This window comes from Rattus norvegicus, chromosome 3 (assembly GCF_036323735.1).
Source record: "Rattus norvegicus strain BN/NHsdMcwi chromosome 3, GRCr8, whole genome shotgun sequence".
NCBI classification, from domain to species: Eukaryota; Metazoa; Chordata; class Mammalia; order Rodentia; family Muridae; genus Rattus; species Rattus norvegicus.
In genome coordinates this window covers 89305155-89324626 of record NC_086021.1, presented here as the reverse complement: position 1 = coordinate 89324626, position 19472 = coordinate 89305155, and the positions used below count along the sequence as shown (strand labels likewise).

At 41.9% G+C, this 19472-nt stretch overlaps 1 protein-coding gene across 6 annotated transcripts in view; it reads right to left on the bottom strand.

The window, feature by feature from the left end:
- The window catches only part of Itgav (integrin subunit alpha V), an 88131-nt gene that overhangs the window by 8886 nt on the left and 59773 nt on the right, over nt 1-19472 (bottom strand). For all 6 annotated transcript variants that reach the window (XR_010064599.1, XR_010064598.1, NM_001398692.1 and 3 more), the window contains 8 exons: nt 8620-8687; nt 7726-7873; nt 7125-7217; nt 4743-4822; nt 4036-4116; nt 3531-3636; nt 2867-3025; nt 1667-1765 (listed from right to left, as the gene is read on the bottom strand). Coding sequence is in view for 4 of the 6 variants with exons in the window: in NM_001398692.1 (NP_001385621.1) it covers nt 1667-1765; nt 2867-3025; nt 3531-3636; nt 4036-4116; nt 4743-4822; nt 7125-7217; nt 7726-7873; nt 8620-8687 (834 nt within the window). In the remaining 2 variants the exon portion in view is untranslated. The remainder of the gene's footprint in view (nt 1-1666; nt 1766-2866; nt 3026-3530; nt 3637-4035; nt 4117-4742; nt 4823-7124; nt 7218-7725; nt 7874-8619; nt 8688-19472) is intronic.

The following is a 19472-nucleotide window of genomic DNA, read 5'->3' as shown; positions in this document are numbered from 1 at the left end:
ACCTAGTACTATTATTCTTTTAAAAGAATAAAAGACTAGGGGGCTAGAGAGATGGCTCAGTGGTTAAGAACACTGACTGCTCTTCCAGAGGTCCTGAGTTCAATTTCCAGCAACCACACGGTGGCTCACAACCACCCATAACAAGATCTGATGCCGTCTTCTGGTGTCTGAAGACAGAGACAGTGTGCTTATATATAATAAATACATCTTTTAAAAAAAAGAATAAAAGATTAAATAATAAGAGAATAATAAAAGAATAAAATGACTCCTAATAACATACTACTATAGCCATAAATCAGTGACTGCTTTTTAATGACTATTTTCTTTTTAGTTATGTGTACCTGTGTAGGAGTGTGTGAACATGAATGAAAATGTCCTCTGAAACCAGAAGTGTTGGTCCCTCTGGAGCTGTGGCTGCAGGTTGTGAGCTGTCTGCTGTGGGTGCTGGGAACCAAACTCAGGTCCTCTACAAGAGCAGCTGCTGCTCTTCACTACTGAGCCCTCTCTCCAAATGCCTGTGATTCTTCTGAGTCAACTCAGAAATTCCTGTGGTGACCTGCCAGTGACCTACACATCAAAGAGTGTTCTGTGGTAAATAGACACTGGAAGAGATAAAGGCATAAAGTCAGAGGCCAAGGTTGGTAACAGTCAACAGAAAGTGGTGTGGGCCACGTGAAGGAACAGAGTTGGCACAGATGGGTTAGAATGAGGAGGCGTTTGACAAAGTAGATGGGGATGGAACTTACTGAGACGCAGGATGTAGGAGTTGAGACACAGAGAGGAAGAATTTCTATGGAGAATGGGGTTTGTAGTCACCACATGTGGATCAGTGTGGAAGGACAAACGCTGGGAAAACTCCATGATGTACTTTCAGATTTGATATTTTCTGACAGACACTTAAGAGAAATTCTAACCCACAGTTAAGGAGCCTGACGGTCAGTGTAGGGGATGAAAATCCAAACACAGAGACTGAAGAGCATAGGGGCGGCAGATGGAGAACCAGGAGAGAATATCGCCCTGATGTGGTGAAGAAAATTCAGTATTTGAACAACGAGCCTTTGACCACAGGACTCAGTTACATAAAAACAGTAGACTGTGTGGGCTGGGAAGATGGCTTCTTCGCATGTAAAGGTTCTCACTGTCAAACTTGAAGACCAACGTGTTAGAAGCAAAGAAGTCACTCCCACAGGTTGTCCTCTGACCTTTGCAGACATACCACAACATGTATGTGCCACAGACAAAGAAAAATGAGAGTGTAATTAAATAAAAGAAGGGCTTTAACAAATAGTGGCTGCTAACCATGCATTTCTATCAAACAGTACGACACTAAACAGCCCTGACATGACTGAAGTTCCATCACTGCACTAACTATTCCCTTCATATGTTTTCATCACTGGGCCTCCGGGTTTCTCCCGGAAAATGCCATTGATGCGTCAAAGAGAAAGGTGAGATCAAAAACGCCCAGCTGGAGGAACAGCCGAGGCAGGCAGAACACAAAATGCTTTTACTAAACAGTATATGGAATGGATCAGTTGAGAAGCGTCATGGGTGTAACCAGGACGACGATCAAGGGGACCGAAGATCTTGTAGGCAGTGCTGCTGTCAAGTGTCCTGGAATCGTGTATTTTTAGGTGCTTGTTCTCTGTGCGCCTGAGATGGCACTTACCAAAGTGTGAACATCTCCCTCACTGAGGCTGAGATCCCGCTTGGTGATGAGATGATTTCTTCCTCCTTGCTCAGCTGCTGTGTCATTCTTTTCGGGCGTCTGTAAAGACATGGACTGCACTATAAAACGGTGGTTAAATGATAAAAGAAAAACATCTTACGTTGACACTTGGGCACTGACACTTAGATATGATTGGCATATAATCTATGACAATGTGGTATGACAGAAAATTTACCACTCTGCATTAGTGAACAGGAAAGACAGAAAATAAAAGATCGACAGCGTTAGTTACATACAAATGTTAGCTTTCCCTAACCATTGCTTCTCCTGGCATCCCTGGCGGGAAACTGATACCAATGCTGAAAGAGCTGAAATTCTACAGCACATCTATGATGAGAGTCCGTTAGGAGGCTTGAGTCTGATTTGTTCTGCAATTTAGAAAGAGTATTACTACGCAGTCCAGACCAGCCTTGAACACAAAATGTAATCCCAGATAACATCAAATTTACGGGATTACGGGCATGTGCCATCAAGCCTGGCTTATTTTTATAACTTTCCTTAGACTGTATGTGATGCAATTTTTTTTGTTTTGTTTTGTTTTGTTGGGTTTTTGAGACAGGTTCTCATTGTGCAGCCTTGGCTGTCCTGTAACTTGTAGACCAGGCTGGCCTCAAATTCAGAGATCCGCCTGCCTCTGCCTTCTGAATGCTGGGATTAAAGGCATGTGCCATCATTTGCCCGGTCTGATGTCATACTTTTAGGTAAATATATATTTTAGGACAAAGATCACTATCACCAAAAATATATAAAGTCCTATAAAATGACACTTCCCTAGACTCTGTAAATCAAGTCGTAAGTAAAATAGTCTATCTTATTCTTCTATAAACAAAAGTTTCAACAATAAAATAGCCTTAAATACAGCATTGCACATTTGATAAACTGACATTACAATGGCCCATGGTCAAGAACATCTCCTGAGATTTACTGAACATTCATAAACATAAGGTTCGCAAGGATTTCACAGTCACTTTTTACCTATTCCATAAATAGGCTAATTTTTAGTGTTCTGGTCGTGAACTAAAATCCTTTTCGCAGAGTTCACGCATCAAATTAGCTGTTTTTATTTTATATTTCATGTATCCATTGAGAAAGAAAGAAAATAAAAGTTAAGATAATAAAAAGCTACTTAGGGCTGACTACCTTAATTCTCAGAGGGTTGATCTCTGTGTCGGCAGTACAGTTCATCGGCCCATCAATGTCGTAATGGAGAATGTACAGCAAAGTATTGTTGTTGTATTTGTAAGGCCACTGGAGGTTCAGGATTGCCTTGCTGAATGAACTTGGACCATTGTTTCTCAGCTAATAAGGAAAAGGAAATGTAAGCGCCTTGGCCAATAATTAGTTGTACAATCCTTCCACAATGCTGGCACTAGAAATGCTATCACAAACGGGATCTGTCTAACAGCAGCAGTTGCTGTTGATAGACTTCAAACATGACCATTGTGCACCCGGGTCAAACCTGCTTATCTCTCAAGAGACAGATCTACCGGGAAGCAAACGTCGAGAAGACTGCTAAAGAGTTACTGAATGCTGACTCAATTTGCCAAATTACAGGCATTTCCAATTTTTAGTCAGAACTTCAAAAAGTCATGGGGCACACACATTTGTTTACTCAGAGTCGATTTTGCGTTCCTTAAACAAATATAGCTATTTGTCTATAAAAAAGAACTTACAAGTAGGATTTCTGGTACATGTTTACGTTATGCAACCGCCAAGTAAAGCTTATATAGGGTTGGTTTTAAAGTTTAGCCACTTTCCCCATGGCCCCTTCAGTAGCTGTCTATTAGGTCCCAGGACTGCAAACCTCATAGATGTGCTGAACAACAGGCCCAACGTCTTCTTCAGTCTCAGGGGTTTCCTTGTACTCCCAGTTTGGAATTGGAAGAAAGATGTGATCTGGGCTTGAAACTCTAAACAAAGAAAACCTACCGTGAATATCACACAGTGCAGTCAGTTCATTTTCCCAAATATTCTAACATCAGAGGTAATTTTAAAAAGCCTAAAGGGGAAGCTTATGAATGAACTTATGCATGAAAAGCCACTGTTGTTAAACCAGCACGCGACAGCCGAACCAGTGAGCAATCGCTGGAGAGGTTCAATCAACGTACATAAGATGGCGGTTACCATGCCTTTCCAACGACCACCAGAAAGATAACCTGGGACTCTGAAGCACACTCGGGGCCTCATCTCTCCACAGGCCACTGCCTTGGGAAAGCAGCCCTGAGGCGGAGTGGCTGCCTGCAGAAAGTCAGAGTCCAGCATTTCAGAAGCAAGCACAACGAGATATTCAGCTTGAGGCGCACACTTACCCTCTTATCTCAACGGCAGCCAAAACGGCAAGGTCGACCTTGTAAGACACGACTGGGCTGACATTGTCAAAAGAATTAGAGCTGAAAAGTGAAGAAGAAAAAGAAAGAAACAGGCTCAGGACTGAACTGGGCACATTTATCACCAAAGCCATGAAAGGGAAAACTCGGAGGAACTAGAACTAAACAACTGAAGCAGAATAGAAACTGAAGCCCCACCGATCAACCAATTATTTTAATTTCCATTAATTCGACTGAAGCCATACTGATCGATTAATTAATTCAAAGATGAAGAAAAGCTTTATTTCCCAAATTTGTTTTATAAACTCAAATTGACAATAAAATCATTTGTAAAACTGGTTTAAGAAGTCTATAATGCAGGGATAGAGAGGTGGCTCAGCCCAGCAGTTAACAGCACTGGCTGTTCCTCTAGAGGACAGGGGTTCCATTCCCAGCACCCACATGGCGGTTACACATGGCCACTCCCAACTCTCTATAGTTCCTGTTCTAGAGGCTCCGATACCTTCACACAGATATGCATGCAGGCGAAACGCCAACGCACATAAATAAACAAACAAGCAAACAAACAAATAAAAAAAAATCCGATAATGCAGTACCGAACCTGCATTATTCCATCTTTAAAGGGTGGTATGTGATATATTTATAAGAGAAAAAAATGGTTACTTTATCCTGATGCCGTGTTTTCATACCTTTGGATTTTCAAGTCAAACTTCACAGAAGTATCCATCTCTGATTGCTGGTGCACGCTGAAACGAAGGCCAGCAAGCAGCTAAGAGGGGAAGAGGTAACAATGGTGATCAGTGTCTTCTTTAAATCAGAAATGTCAAATCTGGCATCCAAATAAAGGAGTGGGTTCTAAACTATACTTTCATGAGTTTTATTGTAAAGCTGAACAAAAATGATTACATCTGGTTTTCCACTGAGGTCATAATGGAGGCTATTGAACAACTGTTAACTATAGGCATACCTGCCTGCCTACAATTAACTGTCTTTCTAACAGTTATAATGTCTGTTGTTCCAATGAAGGCACTGCACAGTTGAGCAGAAGAAAATATAGGCGGCTGACAACTGATCTGAGCTAGGAAGCCAGACAGGAAACACTGGAGGCTTTTTTCCTTTTTTTTTTAAAGGTTTATTTATTTCTATACATACACTGTAGCTGTCATCAGACACACAAGAAGAGCTGTGATCACATGCATCAGATCCCATTACAGATGGTTGTGAGCTACCATGTGGTTGCTGAGAATTGAACTCAGGAACTCAACCCCACATTGGATGGTTTTTAGGAGTACAGAGTTAAAGGAGTCAGACAGGAAGCAGAATCTTCCTCTCACACCGCTCTCAGTCCCCTTCCCTTGGGACAACCTAAGCCCCAAGACAGAAAACTGATTGACTTTAAAGAAAACGACCGGGGTTGGGGATTTAGCTCAGGGGTTGGGGATTTAGCTCAGTGGTAGAGCGCTTGCCTAGTTAAAAAAAGAAAGAAAGAAAGAAAGAAAGAAAGAAAGAAAGAAAGAAAGAAAGAAAGAAAGAAAGAAAGAAAGAGAGAAGGAGAGAAAACGACCAAATTACATGTATAAGATAGCAGTTCACAAAACTGCGGGTAAAAAAGACACCTCTGTGGCACTCGCTGCACTCCCATTACAAAGTCTGGAGTTGGCCACTTAGAAACGCCAGGAACTGCCAGACATGGAAACACACAACTTTAGTCCAAAGGCCAGCAGATCTCTGAGTTGGCGACCAGCCTGGTCTACAAAGCGAGTTTCAGGACAGTCAAGGCCTCACAGAAAAACGCTGTCTTGAAAAAGCAAAAGGAAGAAAGAAAAAGGAAAAGGAGGAAAACCAGGAACTAAAGGAGCCATACACTAGAGAACCAGAGAATGAGAAAACACAAAGCTGCTCTTTAGGAAATGTCTGTCCAGGATACAGCTGCCCATGGATGAACACTTAAAGGAGCATGCAGTGTTTACACCACGGCAACAATGTGCACATAACTGACATCGGTGTGCCACGCCATGATCTACTTGTAAATCGTCACACGTACAGCCATGTTTTCCTGAATATTGGTAAACAATACTGTTTCCAAAAGGGCATTGGGAAGAGCCTCCTTGGGAGTGTGGCCTAATGCTCTAAAGCTCTGTGCTCACCATCAGAAGGGGAGCCTGATCCAACTAAGTTCCCTATGAAATAAGACTTCAGCTTAATAAAATAGCACCAGCTTATTTAAGAGTGACAGGCCTTTGTGTTTGTCAGCGTGGCTTTTAAGGTTCCACAGATACCCTGGCTCAAAACACTAAAATTAGCATCTTAGGCCTCAAGTTTAAATCGTGTTTTTGTCTATTTACTGCTTACTATTTAAGGGACCGTGAAAAGAAATTTTTGGAAGCTCATACAGCTCCACTTAAAATTTTAGTATCCTAGTTAAAACAAACAGTTCTATTAATAATTAAACTCTAAATCTAAACTAATTCAATGATACTATTTTGAGGGCAAATGAAATAAATGGCTCAGTGGGTAAAGACACTTGTTACCTGACTTGGTGACCTGAGTTCAGTTCCCAGGTCTTACACAGTGGAAGGAGAGACTCAACTTCCAAGAGTTGCCCTTTGACCTCCCCCTAGCATGTGGTCACCTACATGCATGCATATGTAGGCATAATGCGCACACACACATATACACGCATACACATACAAAGTAAATAAAAAATTAAAATTTTTAAATAAAAATATATAAATTAAAATAAAGATGTGACGTAGATCGCCGTGGTGATACGCAGCAGCCTTGTAATGCAGCACTTAGGAGACAATGGCAGGAAGAACTTGAGTTTGTAGCCATGCTGAGCTTACATAGCAAGACCCTATCTTAAAAACACAAGCAAACAAAATAGGACTAAGATGTGGCCCAGCAGCAGGGCATTTTCCAAGCATGTGCAAGGTCCTGGCACACAAAAACAAACAGCAGTAACAAAGGAAAACCCAACTTGGTTTGAAGTTACTCTAAAAAACCTAGAGGGGGAAAAGACCACGGTATTCTGTTTACAGAGAGAAACATCCGGAATTAAAATGCCTTACTTGAGTTCCAGCCTTCATCGGGTTCCCAAGGTCACACACCACCTGCCGGGTTTGGTTTTCTGTCTTAAATGCACAGGACAGTCTTGCTAAGGCCTTTGATAGACAAGAAAGAAAACAAGAGAGGAGTGGGGTTAGGATGCAAAAAGAAATCAGTAGTAGCCAAAAAGCAGAAACTACAAAGTCCTGACCCAATATCCTGGAGGTATTTAAATTCCTCTTTTCATGAAGCAAATAAATCTATTTGAGTAATACAGAAAGAAGTCAGAGCTGTGGACCACGGCTGCATGCAAATGTGAAAGCGTTGGGAGGACTTAGATTCTGGTCACAGTGCATCTGGCTAGCAATGTGATGGGCAGGCTTAGGGATGATATCTAGCTGACCTCATTTTTCAGATGCTTGCCTGGCAAACCTAATAACTCCACAATAATACATTATGCAAAGCACAAGCCTGAAAGGAATTATGTAAGATAGTCACTATATTGTCTAGCAGTTTAGTCTCAGAATGGCTAAGCTTGGGCTTACTAAATACGGACCACCTCATGAATGTGAACAAGGGCAGCAAGTGTGCCGAGGTTTTCAAAGAGACAGCTAGCTTGCTTACTTCGTTGTTCCGGACAACCCCGATGAAGTCAGCCTGTGGTGGGATAGAAACGATGAGCTCAGCTTCATAGGCGCCTTCTCCTTGATTCTGCGCCTTCACGGTCAGGGTCAGAGGGTTGTCATCCCCAATATAGATCTTCTTTTGATCACTGGAAGTTAATTCAAATCCAACAGTGAAAAGAGACTCCATGGGGAGGGAGCGCGTGACTGTTCACAGAAACTGGAGACAGTCACGTGGCTGACAGCCTTCCCTGCCTCGGGATGGGTCAAGGCTTCTCAGCAGCTCAACAGAAAACAGAACATAGCACACTGGGTGAAAGTCTATTGCTCCTCACTGTGTGACTGGACGGTGGTGGCCGTTACAGTTCATGCCTGTGTACACATGCCACCAAAGTCACGCTGTATCTGTGCATGTACTTTTAATCCTTGATTGCCTTGCTAAAAAGATGGATTGTTCTTTTGTCATAATGCTTACAACAGTCTTATCAAGTGGTAAGGATATTCCTCAGTTCAGAGCTTGTCCACAATGAAGTGCAGCACGGCAGTTAGTAGGACTCATGTACACCCAAAGGTCCTAACCTGCCAAGTCCGGCCCTAGTGAGAACACCATATTAATATAGTGAAATACCACTGTATAACTTGCTTTATTGTGAAGAAAATTGGGATTTCTCCTTTCCATAAGTAATTCTCCTTAGAAACATCAGCATTTTGAGTAGAGAAGTGTGCTTTTCCATTTAAATTTCTTTTTTTTTTTCTTTTTTCTTTTTTTTTCGGAGCTGGGGACCGAACCCAGGGTCTTGTGCTTGCTAGGCAAGCGCTCTACCACTGAGCTAAATCCCCAGCCCCCCATTTAAATTTCTTATTTTTTATATTTACAGTTTATAGCAGAACTTACCTATCTACAGAAACTTCCAGTTTAGGTTTACAGACATTGTCTTCGCCACAGTCAAGTAAAATGTGAGCCTAAAAAGACAACATTTCATTGTTTTCTACATGGATCCTAGAAACCCATCTTTAAACATGTCAATGGAGGTAATCGAGGATAAGGGAAAAAATAGGACGAAGTATAATTATTTAGAATTTTAGAATGAAGTCTAGTACAAGGAATGAGGGGTCCTTTCAAATGTGCTCCTGGCTAACATGTACAAGCAGTGACAAGGTGAACATTGTCGTCTGCTGCTGGAAACTGGCTGCAAATATTAGGTAGGAAGAAAAAAGTCAAAATAAGTTCAGCATGTACTAAACACTGGGGAAGAAGCTTTAAAAAAAAGACAAAAAACAAAAAACCAACCAACAAAACAAAATTAATGAATGAATGCATCAATCAATCAATAACTTAATTAAACCAGAAGAAAAAAGCAAAAATCAAAACTTCCTTTTTCTGGCTCTGGCCAAGGGAATGTGCTATGAAGAACATGTGGGAAAACCCTCAAAAGGGAAACAATACAAGAAAAGACATGTTGGTATGACACACAGAAGGAACAAACACGTGAGGAGAAAAAGGGAAATAAAGTCAGGGTCATTCGTGGTTTATGTGTTGCTATTTTAGTGAGTGCTTATCTCAAAAACTGCCCACACCCGCGGATCCCGGCCCGCAGCAGCTCTCTGCTCCCAGACCCGGTGAGAGAGAGACCCAACCGCCTGGTCAGGTGGGCACTCCTGAGGCTGCAGAGCTGAAGAGACCACCAACACTGCTCACCCCTGCCCACATCCCTGGCCCAAGAGGAAAATGTATAAGGCCTCTGGGCTCCCGTAGGGGAGGGCCCAGGAGCGGCAGGACCCCTGCGCCTGAGACACCACCGGAACCTGAGGGAAACAGACCGGATAAACAGTTCTCTGCACCCAAATCCCGTGGGAGGGAGAGCTAAACCTTCAGAGAGGCAGACAAGCCTGGGAAACCAGAAGAGACTGCTCCCTGCACACACGTCTCGGACGCCAGAGGAAAAAGCCAAAGACCATCTGGAACCCTGGTGCACTGAAGCTCCCGGAAGGGGCGGCACAGGTCTTCCTGGTTGCTGCCGCTGCAGAGAGCCCGCGGGCAGCACCCCACGAGCGAACTTGAGCCTCAGGACCACAGGTAAGACCAAATTTTCTGCTGCAAGAAAGCTGCCTGGTGAACTCAAGACACAGGCCCACAGGAACAGCTGAAGACCTGTAGAGAGGAAAAACTACACGCCCGAAAGCAGAACACTCTGTCCCCATAACTGACTGAAAGAGAGGAAAACAGGTCTACAGCACTCCTGTCACACAGGCTTATAGGACAGTCTAGCCACTGTCAGAAATAGCAGAACAAAGTAACACTAGAGATAATCTGATGGCGAGAGGCAAGCGCAGGAACCCAAGCAACAGAAACCAAGACTACATGCCATCATCGGAGCCCAATTCTCCCACCAAAGCAAACACGGAATATCCAAACACACCAGAAAAGCAAGATCTAGTTTCAAAATCATATTTGATCATGATGCTGGAGGACTTCAAGAAAGACGTGAAGAACTCCCTTAGAGAACAAGTAGAAGCCTACAGAGAGGAATCGCAAAAATGCCTGAAAGAATCGCAAAAATCCCTGAAATAATTCCAGGAAAACATAAATAAACAAGTAGAAGCCCATAGAGAGGAGAAACAAAAATCCCTGAAAGAATTCCAGGAAAACACAATCAAACAGTTGAAGGAATTAAAAATGGAAATAGAAGCAATCAAGAAAGAACACATGGAAACAACCCTGGATATAGAAAACCAAAAGAAGAGACAAGGAGCTGTAGATACAAGCTTCACCAACAGAATACAGGAGATGGAAGAGAGAATCTCAGGAGCAGAAGATTCCATAGAAATCATTGACTCAACTGTCAAAGATAATGTAAAGCAGAAAAAGCTACTGGTCCAAAACATACAGGAAATCCAGGACTCAATGAGAAGATCAAACCTAAGGATAATAGGTATAGAAGAGAGTGAAGACTCCCAGCTCAAAGGACCAGTAAATATCTTCAACAAAATCATAGAAGAAAACTTCCCTAACCTAAAAAAAGAGATACCCATAGACATACAAGAAGCCTACAGAACTCCAAATAGATTGGACCAGAAAAGAAACACCTCCCGTCACATAATTGTCAAAACACCAAACGCACAAAATAAAGAAAGAATATTAAAAGCAGTAAGGGAAAAAGGTCAAGTAACATATAAAGGGAGACCTATCAGAATCACACCAGACTTCTCGCCAGAAACTATGAAGGCCAGAAGATCCTGGACTGATGTCATACAGACCCTAAGAGAACACAAATGCCAGCCCAGGTTACTGTATCCAGCAAAACTCTCAATTAACATTGATGGAGAAACCAAGATATTCCATGACAAAACCAAATTTACACAATATCTTTCTACAAATCCAGCACTACAAAGGATAATAAATGGTAAAGCCCAACATAAGGAGGCAAGCTATACCCTAGAAGAAGCAAGAAACTAATCGTCTTGGCAACAAAACAAAGAGAATGAAAGCACACAAACATAACCTCACATCCAAATATGAATATAAAGGGAAACAATAATCACTATTCCTTAATATCTCTCAATATCAATGGCCTCAACTCCCCAATAAAAAGACATAGATTAACAAACTGGATACGCAACGAGGACCCTGCATTCTGCTGCCTACAGGAAACACACCTCAGAGACAAAGACAGACACTACCTCAGAGTGAAAGGCTGGAAAACAACTTTCCAAGCAAATGGTCAGAAGAAGCAAGCTGGAGTAGCCATTCTAATATCAAATAAAATCAATTTCCAACTAAAAGTCATCAAAAAAGATAAGGAAGGACACTTCATATTCATCAAAGGAAAAATCCACCAAGATGAACTCTCAATCCTAAATATCTATGCCCCAAATACAAGGGCACCTACATACGTAAAAGAAACCTTACTAAAGCTCAAAACACACATTGCACCTCACACAATAATAGTGGGAGATTTCAACACCCCACTCTCATCAATGGACAGATCATGGAAACAGAAATTAAACAGTGATGTCGACAGACTAAGAGAAGTCATGAGCCAAATGGACTTAACGGATATTTATAGAACATTCTATCCTAAAGCAAAAGGATATACCTTCTTCTCAGCTCCTCATGGTACTTTCTCCAAAATTGACCATATAATTGGTCAAAAAACGGGCCTCAACAGGTACAGAAAGATAGAAATAATCCCATGCGTGCTATCGAACCACCACGGCCTAAAACTGGTCTTCAATAACAATAAGGGAAGAATGCCCACATATACGTGGAAATTGAACAATGCTCTACTCAATGATAACCTGGTCAAGGAAGAAATAAAGAAAGAAATTAAAAACTTTTTAGAATTTAATGAAAATGAAGATACAACATACTCAAACTTATGGGACACAATGAAAGCTGTGCTAAGAGGAAAACTCATAGCGCTGAGTGCCTGCAGAAAGAAACAGGAAAGAGCATATGTCAGCAGCTTGACAGCACACCTAAAAGCTCTAGAACAAAAAGAAGCAAATACACCCAGGAGGAGTAGAAGGCAGGAAATAATCAAACTCAGAGCTGAAATCAACCAAGTAGAAACAAAAAGGACCATAGAAAGAATCAACAGAACCAAAAGTTGGTTCTTTGAGAAAATCAACAAGATAGATAAACCCTTAGCCAGACTAACGAGAGGACACAGAGAGTGCGTCCAAATTAACAAAATCAGAAATGAAAAGGGAGACATAACTACAGATTCAGAGGAAATTCAAAAAATCATCAGATCTTACTATAAAAACCTATATTCAACAAAATTTGAAAATCTTCAGGAAATGGACAATTTCCTAGACAGATACCAGGTATCGAAGTTAAATCAGGAACAGATAAACCAGTTAAACAACCCCATAACTCCTAAGGAAATAGAAGCAGTCATTAAAGGTCTCCCAACCAAAAAGAGCCCAGGTCCAGACGGGTTTAGTGCAGAATTCTATCAAACCTTCATAGAAGACCTCATACCAATATTATCCAAACTATTCCACAAAATTGAAACAGATGGAGCCCTACCGAATTCCTTCTACGAAGCCACAATTACTCTTATACCTAAACCACACAAAGACACAACAAAGAAAGAGAACTTCAGACCAATTTCCCTTATGAATATCGACGCAAAAATACTCAATAAAATTCTGGCAAACCGAATTCAAGAGCACATCAAAACAATCATCCACCATGATCAAGTAGGCTTCATCCCAGGCATGCAGGGATGGTTTAATATACGGAAAACCATCAACGTGATCCATTATATAAACAAACTGAAAGAACAGAACCACATGATCATTTCATTAGATGCTGAGAAAGCATTTGACAAAATTCAACACCCCTTCATGATAAAAGTCCTGGAAAGAATAGGAATTCAAGGCCCATACCTAAACATAGTAAAAGCCATATACAGCAAACCAGTTGCTAACATTAAAGTAAATGGAGAGAAACTTGAAGCAATCCCACTAAAATCAGGGACTAGACAAGGCTGCCCACTCTCTCCCTACTTATTCAATATTGTTCTTGAACTTCTAGCCAGAGCAATCAGACAACAAAAGGAGATCAAGGGGATACAGATCGGAAAAGAAGAGGTCAAAATATCACTATTTGCAGATGACATGATAGTATATTTAAGTGATCCCAGAAGTTCCACCAGTGAACTACTAAACCTGATAAACAACTTCAGCAAAGTGGCTGGGTATAAAATTAACTCAAATAAATCAGTTGCCTTCCTCTATATAAAAGAGAAACAAGCCGAGAAAGAAATTAGGGAAACGACACCCTTCATAATAGACCCAAATAATATAAAGTACCTCGGTGTGACTTTAACCAAGCAAGTAAAAGATCTGTACAATAAGAACTTCAAGACACTGAGGAAAGAAATTGAAGAAGACCTCAGAAGATGGAAAGATCTCCCATGCTCATGGTTTGGCAGGATTAATATAGTAAAAATGGCCATTTTACCAAAAGCAATCTACAGATTCAATGCAATCCCCATCAAAATACCAATCCAATTCTTCAAAGAGTTAGACAGAACAATTTGCAAATTCATCTGGAATAACAAAAAACCCAGGATAGCTAAAGCTATCCTCAACAGTAAAAGGACTTCAGGGGGAATCACTATCCCTGAACTCAAGCAGTATTACACTGCAATAGTGATAAAAACTGCATGGTATTGGTACAGAGACAGACAGATAGACCAATGGAATAGAATTGAAGACCCAGAAATGAACCCACACACCTATGGTCACTTGATTTTTGACAAAGGAGCCAAAATCATCCAATGGAAAAAAGATAGCATTTTCAGCAAATGGTGCTGGTTCAACTGGAGGGCAACATGTAGAAGAATGCAGATCGATCCATCCTTATCACCCTGTACAAAGCTTAAGTCCAAGTGGATCAAGGACCTCCACATCAAACCAGACACACTCAAACTAATAGAAGAAAAACTAGGGAAGCATCTGGAACACATGGGCACTGGAAAAAATTTCCTGAACAAAACACCAATGGCTTATGCTCTAAGATCAAGAATCGACAAATGGGATCTCATAAAACTGCAAAGCTTCTGTAAGGCAAAGGACACTGTGGTTAGGACAAAACGGCAACCAACAGATTGGGAAAAGATCTTTACCAATCCTACAACAGATAGAGGCCTTATATCCAAAATATACAAAGAACTCAAGAAGTTAGGCCGCAGGGAAACAAATAACCCTATTAAAAAATGGGGTTCAGAGCTAAACAAAGAATTCACAGCTGAGGAATGCCGAATGGCTGAGAAACACCTAAAGAAATGTTCAACATCTTTAGTCATAAGGGAAATGCAAATCAAAACAACCCTGAGATTTCACCTCACACCAGTGAGAATGGCTAAGATCAAAAACTCAGGTGACAGCAGATGCTGGCGAGGATGTGGAGAAAGAGGAACACTCCTCCATTGTTGGTGGGATTGCAGACTGGTAAAACCATTCTGGAAATCAGTCTGGAGGTTCCTCAGAAAATTGGACATTGAACTGCCTGAGGATCCAGCTATACCTCTCTTGGGCATATACCCAAAAGATGCCTCAACATATAAAAGAGACACGTGCTCCACTATGTTCATCGCAGCCTTATTTATAATAGCCAGAAAATGGAAAGAACCCAGATGCCCTTCAACAGAGGAATGGATACAGAAAATGTGGTACATCTACACAATGGAATATTACTCAGCTATCAAAAACAACGAGTTTATGAAATTCGTAGGGAAGTGGTTGGAACTGGAAAATATCATTTTGAGTGAGCTAACCCAATCACAGAAAGACATACATGGTATGCACTCATTGATAAGTGGCTATTAGCCCAAATGCTTGAATTTACCCTAGATCCCTAGAACAAAGGAAACTCAAGACGGATGATCAAAATGTGAATGCTTCACTCCTTCTTTAAAAGGGGAACAAGAATACCCTTGGCAGGGAAGGGAGAGGCAAAGATTAAAACAGAGACTGAAGGAACACCCATTCAGAGCTTGCCCCACATGTGGCCCATACATATACAGCCACCCAATTAGAAAAGATGGATGAAGCAAAGAAGTGCAGACTGACAGGAGCCGGGTGTAGATCGCTCCTGAGAGACACAGCCAGAATACAGCAAATACAGAGGCGAATACCAGCAGCAAACCACTGAACTGAGAATAGGTCCCCCGTTGAAGGAATCAGAGAAAGAACTGGAAGAGCTTGAAGGGGCTCGAGACCCCAAAAGTACAACAATGCCAAGCAACCAGAGCTTCCAGGGACTAAGCCACTAACTAAAGACTATACATGGACTGACCCTGGACTCTGACCTCATAGGTAGCAATGAATATCCTAGTAAGAGCACCAGTGGAAGGGGAAGCCCTGGGTCCTGCTAAGACTGAACCCCCAGTGAACTAGTCTATGGGGGGAGGGCGGCAATGGGGGGAGGGTTGGGAGGGGAACACCCATAAGGAAGGGGAGGGGGGAGGGGGATGTTTGCCCGGAAACCGGGAAAGGGAATAACACTCGAAATGTATATAAGAAATACTCAAGTTAATAAAAAAAAAAAAGGAAAAAAAACCAATGGTAACAATAATGATGAATATTTCTAAATAAATTCTAAAACTATAAAGAAAAATTGTCATAGTGCATACATCAAAACCCATACAATAAGGCCCAGGTAAAAAGTTATTTCTAAAGCAAGTACCACATTGAAGTACAGATACTAAGAAGCTCAGATATAAAATTAACCGTCAGTACAACACCCAACCACCCGATAATAACTCTGAATGCAGAACTACGCTCACAAGCCCTTTGCTAGTGGATAGTAAAAAAATGGCAGACACATTATCAAGGCACAAAACAAAGTATGTTTGTTAAAAATATAAAGACTACATGTAAACTTTTAAAAATTTTCAATCTGCCTTCTATGTTGTCATATTACAACTCTCAAATTATAGCCCCAGAAATAAACACTGTTCATGAGATCTTAGAAAGGAAGTCACAAAAGAACTGACAACCAAGATTATGCTAATGAGGGCTGGAGAGATGGCTCAGCGGTTAAGAGCACTGACTGCTCTTCCAGAGGTCCTGAGTTCAAATCCCAGCAACCACATGGTGGCTCAGAGCCATCTGTAATGGGATCTGATGCCCTCTTCTGGTGTATCTGAAGACAGCAACAGTGTACTCATATAAATAAATTGGCAGTGAGTGCAAAACCTAGCAATTGTACCTTCTTCCTCCCAGATGATTACCTACTGAGACTACTCACCTACAGAGACCACGTACAAGACTCCCTAATCCCCACCATCAACCCCATGATGTACGTAACAAACACGCTGAGGTTCCCAGATGCTGTGATATTGGTACTACTCCATCAGGGTGCACATCACTCCCTGAGCCCTGCTTTTCAGTACATGTATGTTTGTTTGTCCTTCATCCCCTCACTGTTCCCAGTCAGGTTTCTAGGTACAAACTTGGCAATTACTTATATATGATATATCCATCACACACACACACACACACGGCCCCAAAACTCAGAATACCCAAGATACAATTCACAGACCACAGAAGGCCAAGAAAAAGTAAGACCTTCTTCAGACCTTCTTAGTAGGGGGAACAAAAATACTCACAGGAGGAAATACAGAGACCAAGTGTGGAGTAGAAACTCCATGGAAAGGCCATGCAGAGACTGCCCTACTTGGGGGGTCCATCCCATATTACGGACACCAAACCCAGACAATATTGCTGATGCCAAAAAGTGCATGCTGACAGGAGCCTGATATAGTAGTCTGCTGAGAGGCTCTGCCAGAGTTGACAAATACAGAAGTGAATGCTCACAGCCAACCATTGGACTGAGAATGGGGACCCAGTGGAGGAGGTAAAGAACTGAAGGAGTTGAAGAATTTGCAACCCCATAGGAAGAACAACAATACCAACCAACCAGGACCCCCAGATCCCCGAGGGATGAAACCATATTCCAAGAGAACACAGGAATGGACCTATGGCTCCATCCACATATGTAGCAGAGGATGGTCTTGTCAGGTATCAGTGGGAGGAGAGAACCATGGTCCTGTCAAGGCTCAATGTCCTAATGTAGGGGAATGTCAGGGCGGCGAAATGGGAGGGAGTGGGTAGGTGGGTGAGGGAGCACCCTCATAGAAACAGGAGGTGGGGGAATAGCGGGTTTCTGGAGGGAAAACCAGGAAATAGGATAACATTTAAAATGTAAAAAAAAAAAAAAGCAATTAAAAAACATCATGTCAATTAAAAATCATGTCAATTAAAAAACCTACATGTAAATAGAGTGGTCTTTTGTTGCTTTCCTTGTTTTATTATTGTCTGCATATAAAATGTGGCCTCAGTCTATCAGTGCATGTAACTATTGAACAGGTTTAAAGATCTCAGATCTAAATGTTCTGATTATTTCCCCCTCTGATTTCTTTAATTAAACATCTAACAACACTGCAAAAATAATAATCCGTTATGATACTTAAGAACACAGGAGAGACCCAACCGCCTGGTCAGGTGGGCACTCCTGAGGCTGCAGAGCAGAAGAGACCACCAACTCTGCTCACCCCTGCCCACATCCCTGGCCCAAGAGGAAACTGTATAAGGCCTCTGGGCTCCCGTGGGGGAGGGCCCAGGAGCGGCAGGACCCCTGTCCCTGAGACACCGCCGGAACCTGAAAGAAACAGACCGGATAAACAGTTCTCTGCACCCAAATCACGTGGGAGGGAGAGCTAAACCTTCAGAGAGGCAGACAAGCCTGGGAAACCAGAAGTGACTGCTCCCTGCACACACATCTCGGACGCCAGAGGAAAAAGCCAAAGACCATCTGGAACCCTGGTGCACTGAAGTTCCCGGAAGGGGCGGCACAGGTCTTCCTGGTTGCTGCCGCTGCAGAGAGCCCGTGGGGAGCACCCCACGAGCGAACCTGAGCCTCGGGACCACAGGTAAGACCAAATTTTCTGCTGCAAGAAAGCTGCCTGGTGAACTCAAGACACAGGCCCACAGGAACAGCTGAAGACCTGTAGAGAGGAAAAACTACACGCCAGAAAGCAGAACACTCTGTCCCCATAACTGACTGAAAGAGAGGAAAACAGGTCTACAGCACTCCTGTCACACAGGCTTATAGGACAGTCTAGCCACTGTCAGAAATAGCAGAACAAAGTAACACTAGAGATAATCTGATGGCGAGAGGCAAGCGCAGGAACCCAAGCAACAGAAACCAAGACTACATGCCATCATCGGAGCCCAATTCTCCCACCAAAACAAACATGGAATATCCAAACACACCAGAAAAGCAAGATCTAGTTACAAAATCATATTTGATCATGATGCTGGAGGACTTCAAGAAAGACATGAACACACTTAGGGAAGCACAGGAAAACATTAATAAACAAGTAAAAGCCTACAGAGAGGAATCGCAAAAATCCCTGAAAGAATTCCAGGAAAACACAATCAAACAGTTGAAGGAATTAAAAATGGAAATAGAAGCAATCAAGAAAGAACACATGGAAACAACCCTGGATATAGAAAACCAAAAGAAGAGACAAGGAGCTGTAGATACAAGCCTCACCAACAGAATTCAAGAGATGGAAGAGAGAATCTCAGGAGCAGAAGATTCCATAGAAATCATTGACTCAACTGTCAAAGATAATGTAAAGCGGAAAAAGCTACTGGTCCAAAACATACAGGAAATCCAGGACTCAATGAGAAGATCAAACATAAGGATAATAGGTATAGAAGAGAGTGAAGACTCCCAGCTCAAAGGACCAGTAAATATCTTCAACAAAATCATAGAAGAAAACTTCCCTAACCTAAAAAAAGAGATACCCATAGACATACAAGAAGCCTACAGAACTCCAAATAGATTGGACCAGAAAAGAAACACCTCCCGTCACATAATTGTCAAAACACCAAACGCACAAAATAAAGAAAGAATATTAAAAGCAGTAAGGGAAAAAGGTCAAGTAACATATAAAGGGAGACCTATCAGAATCACACCAGACTTCTCGCCAGAAACTATGAAGGCCAGAAGATCCTGGACTGATGTCATACAGACCCTAAGAGAACACAAATGCCAGCCCAGGTTACTGTATCCAGCAAAACTCTCAATTAACATTGATGGAGAAACCAAGATATTCCATGACAAAACCAAATTTACACAATATCTTTCTACAAATCCAGCACTACAAAGGATAATAAATGGTAAAGCCCAACATAAGGAGGCAAGCTATACCCTAGAAG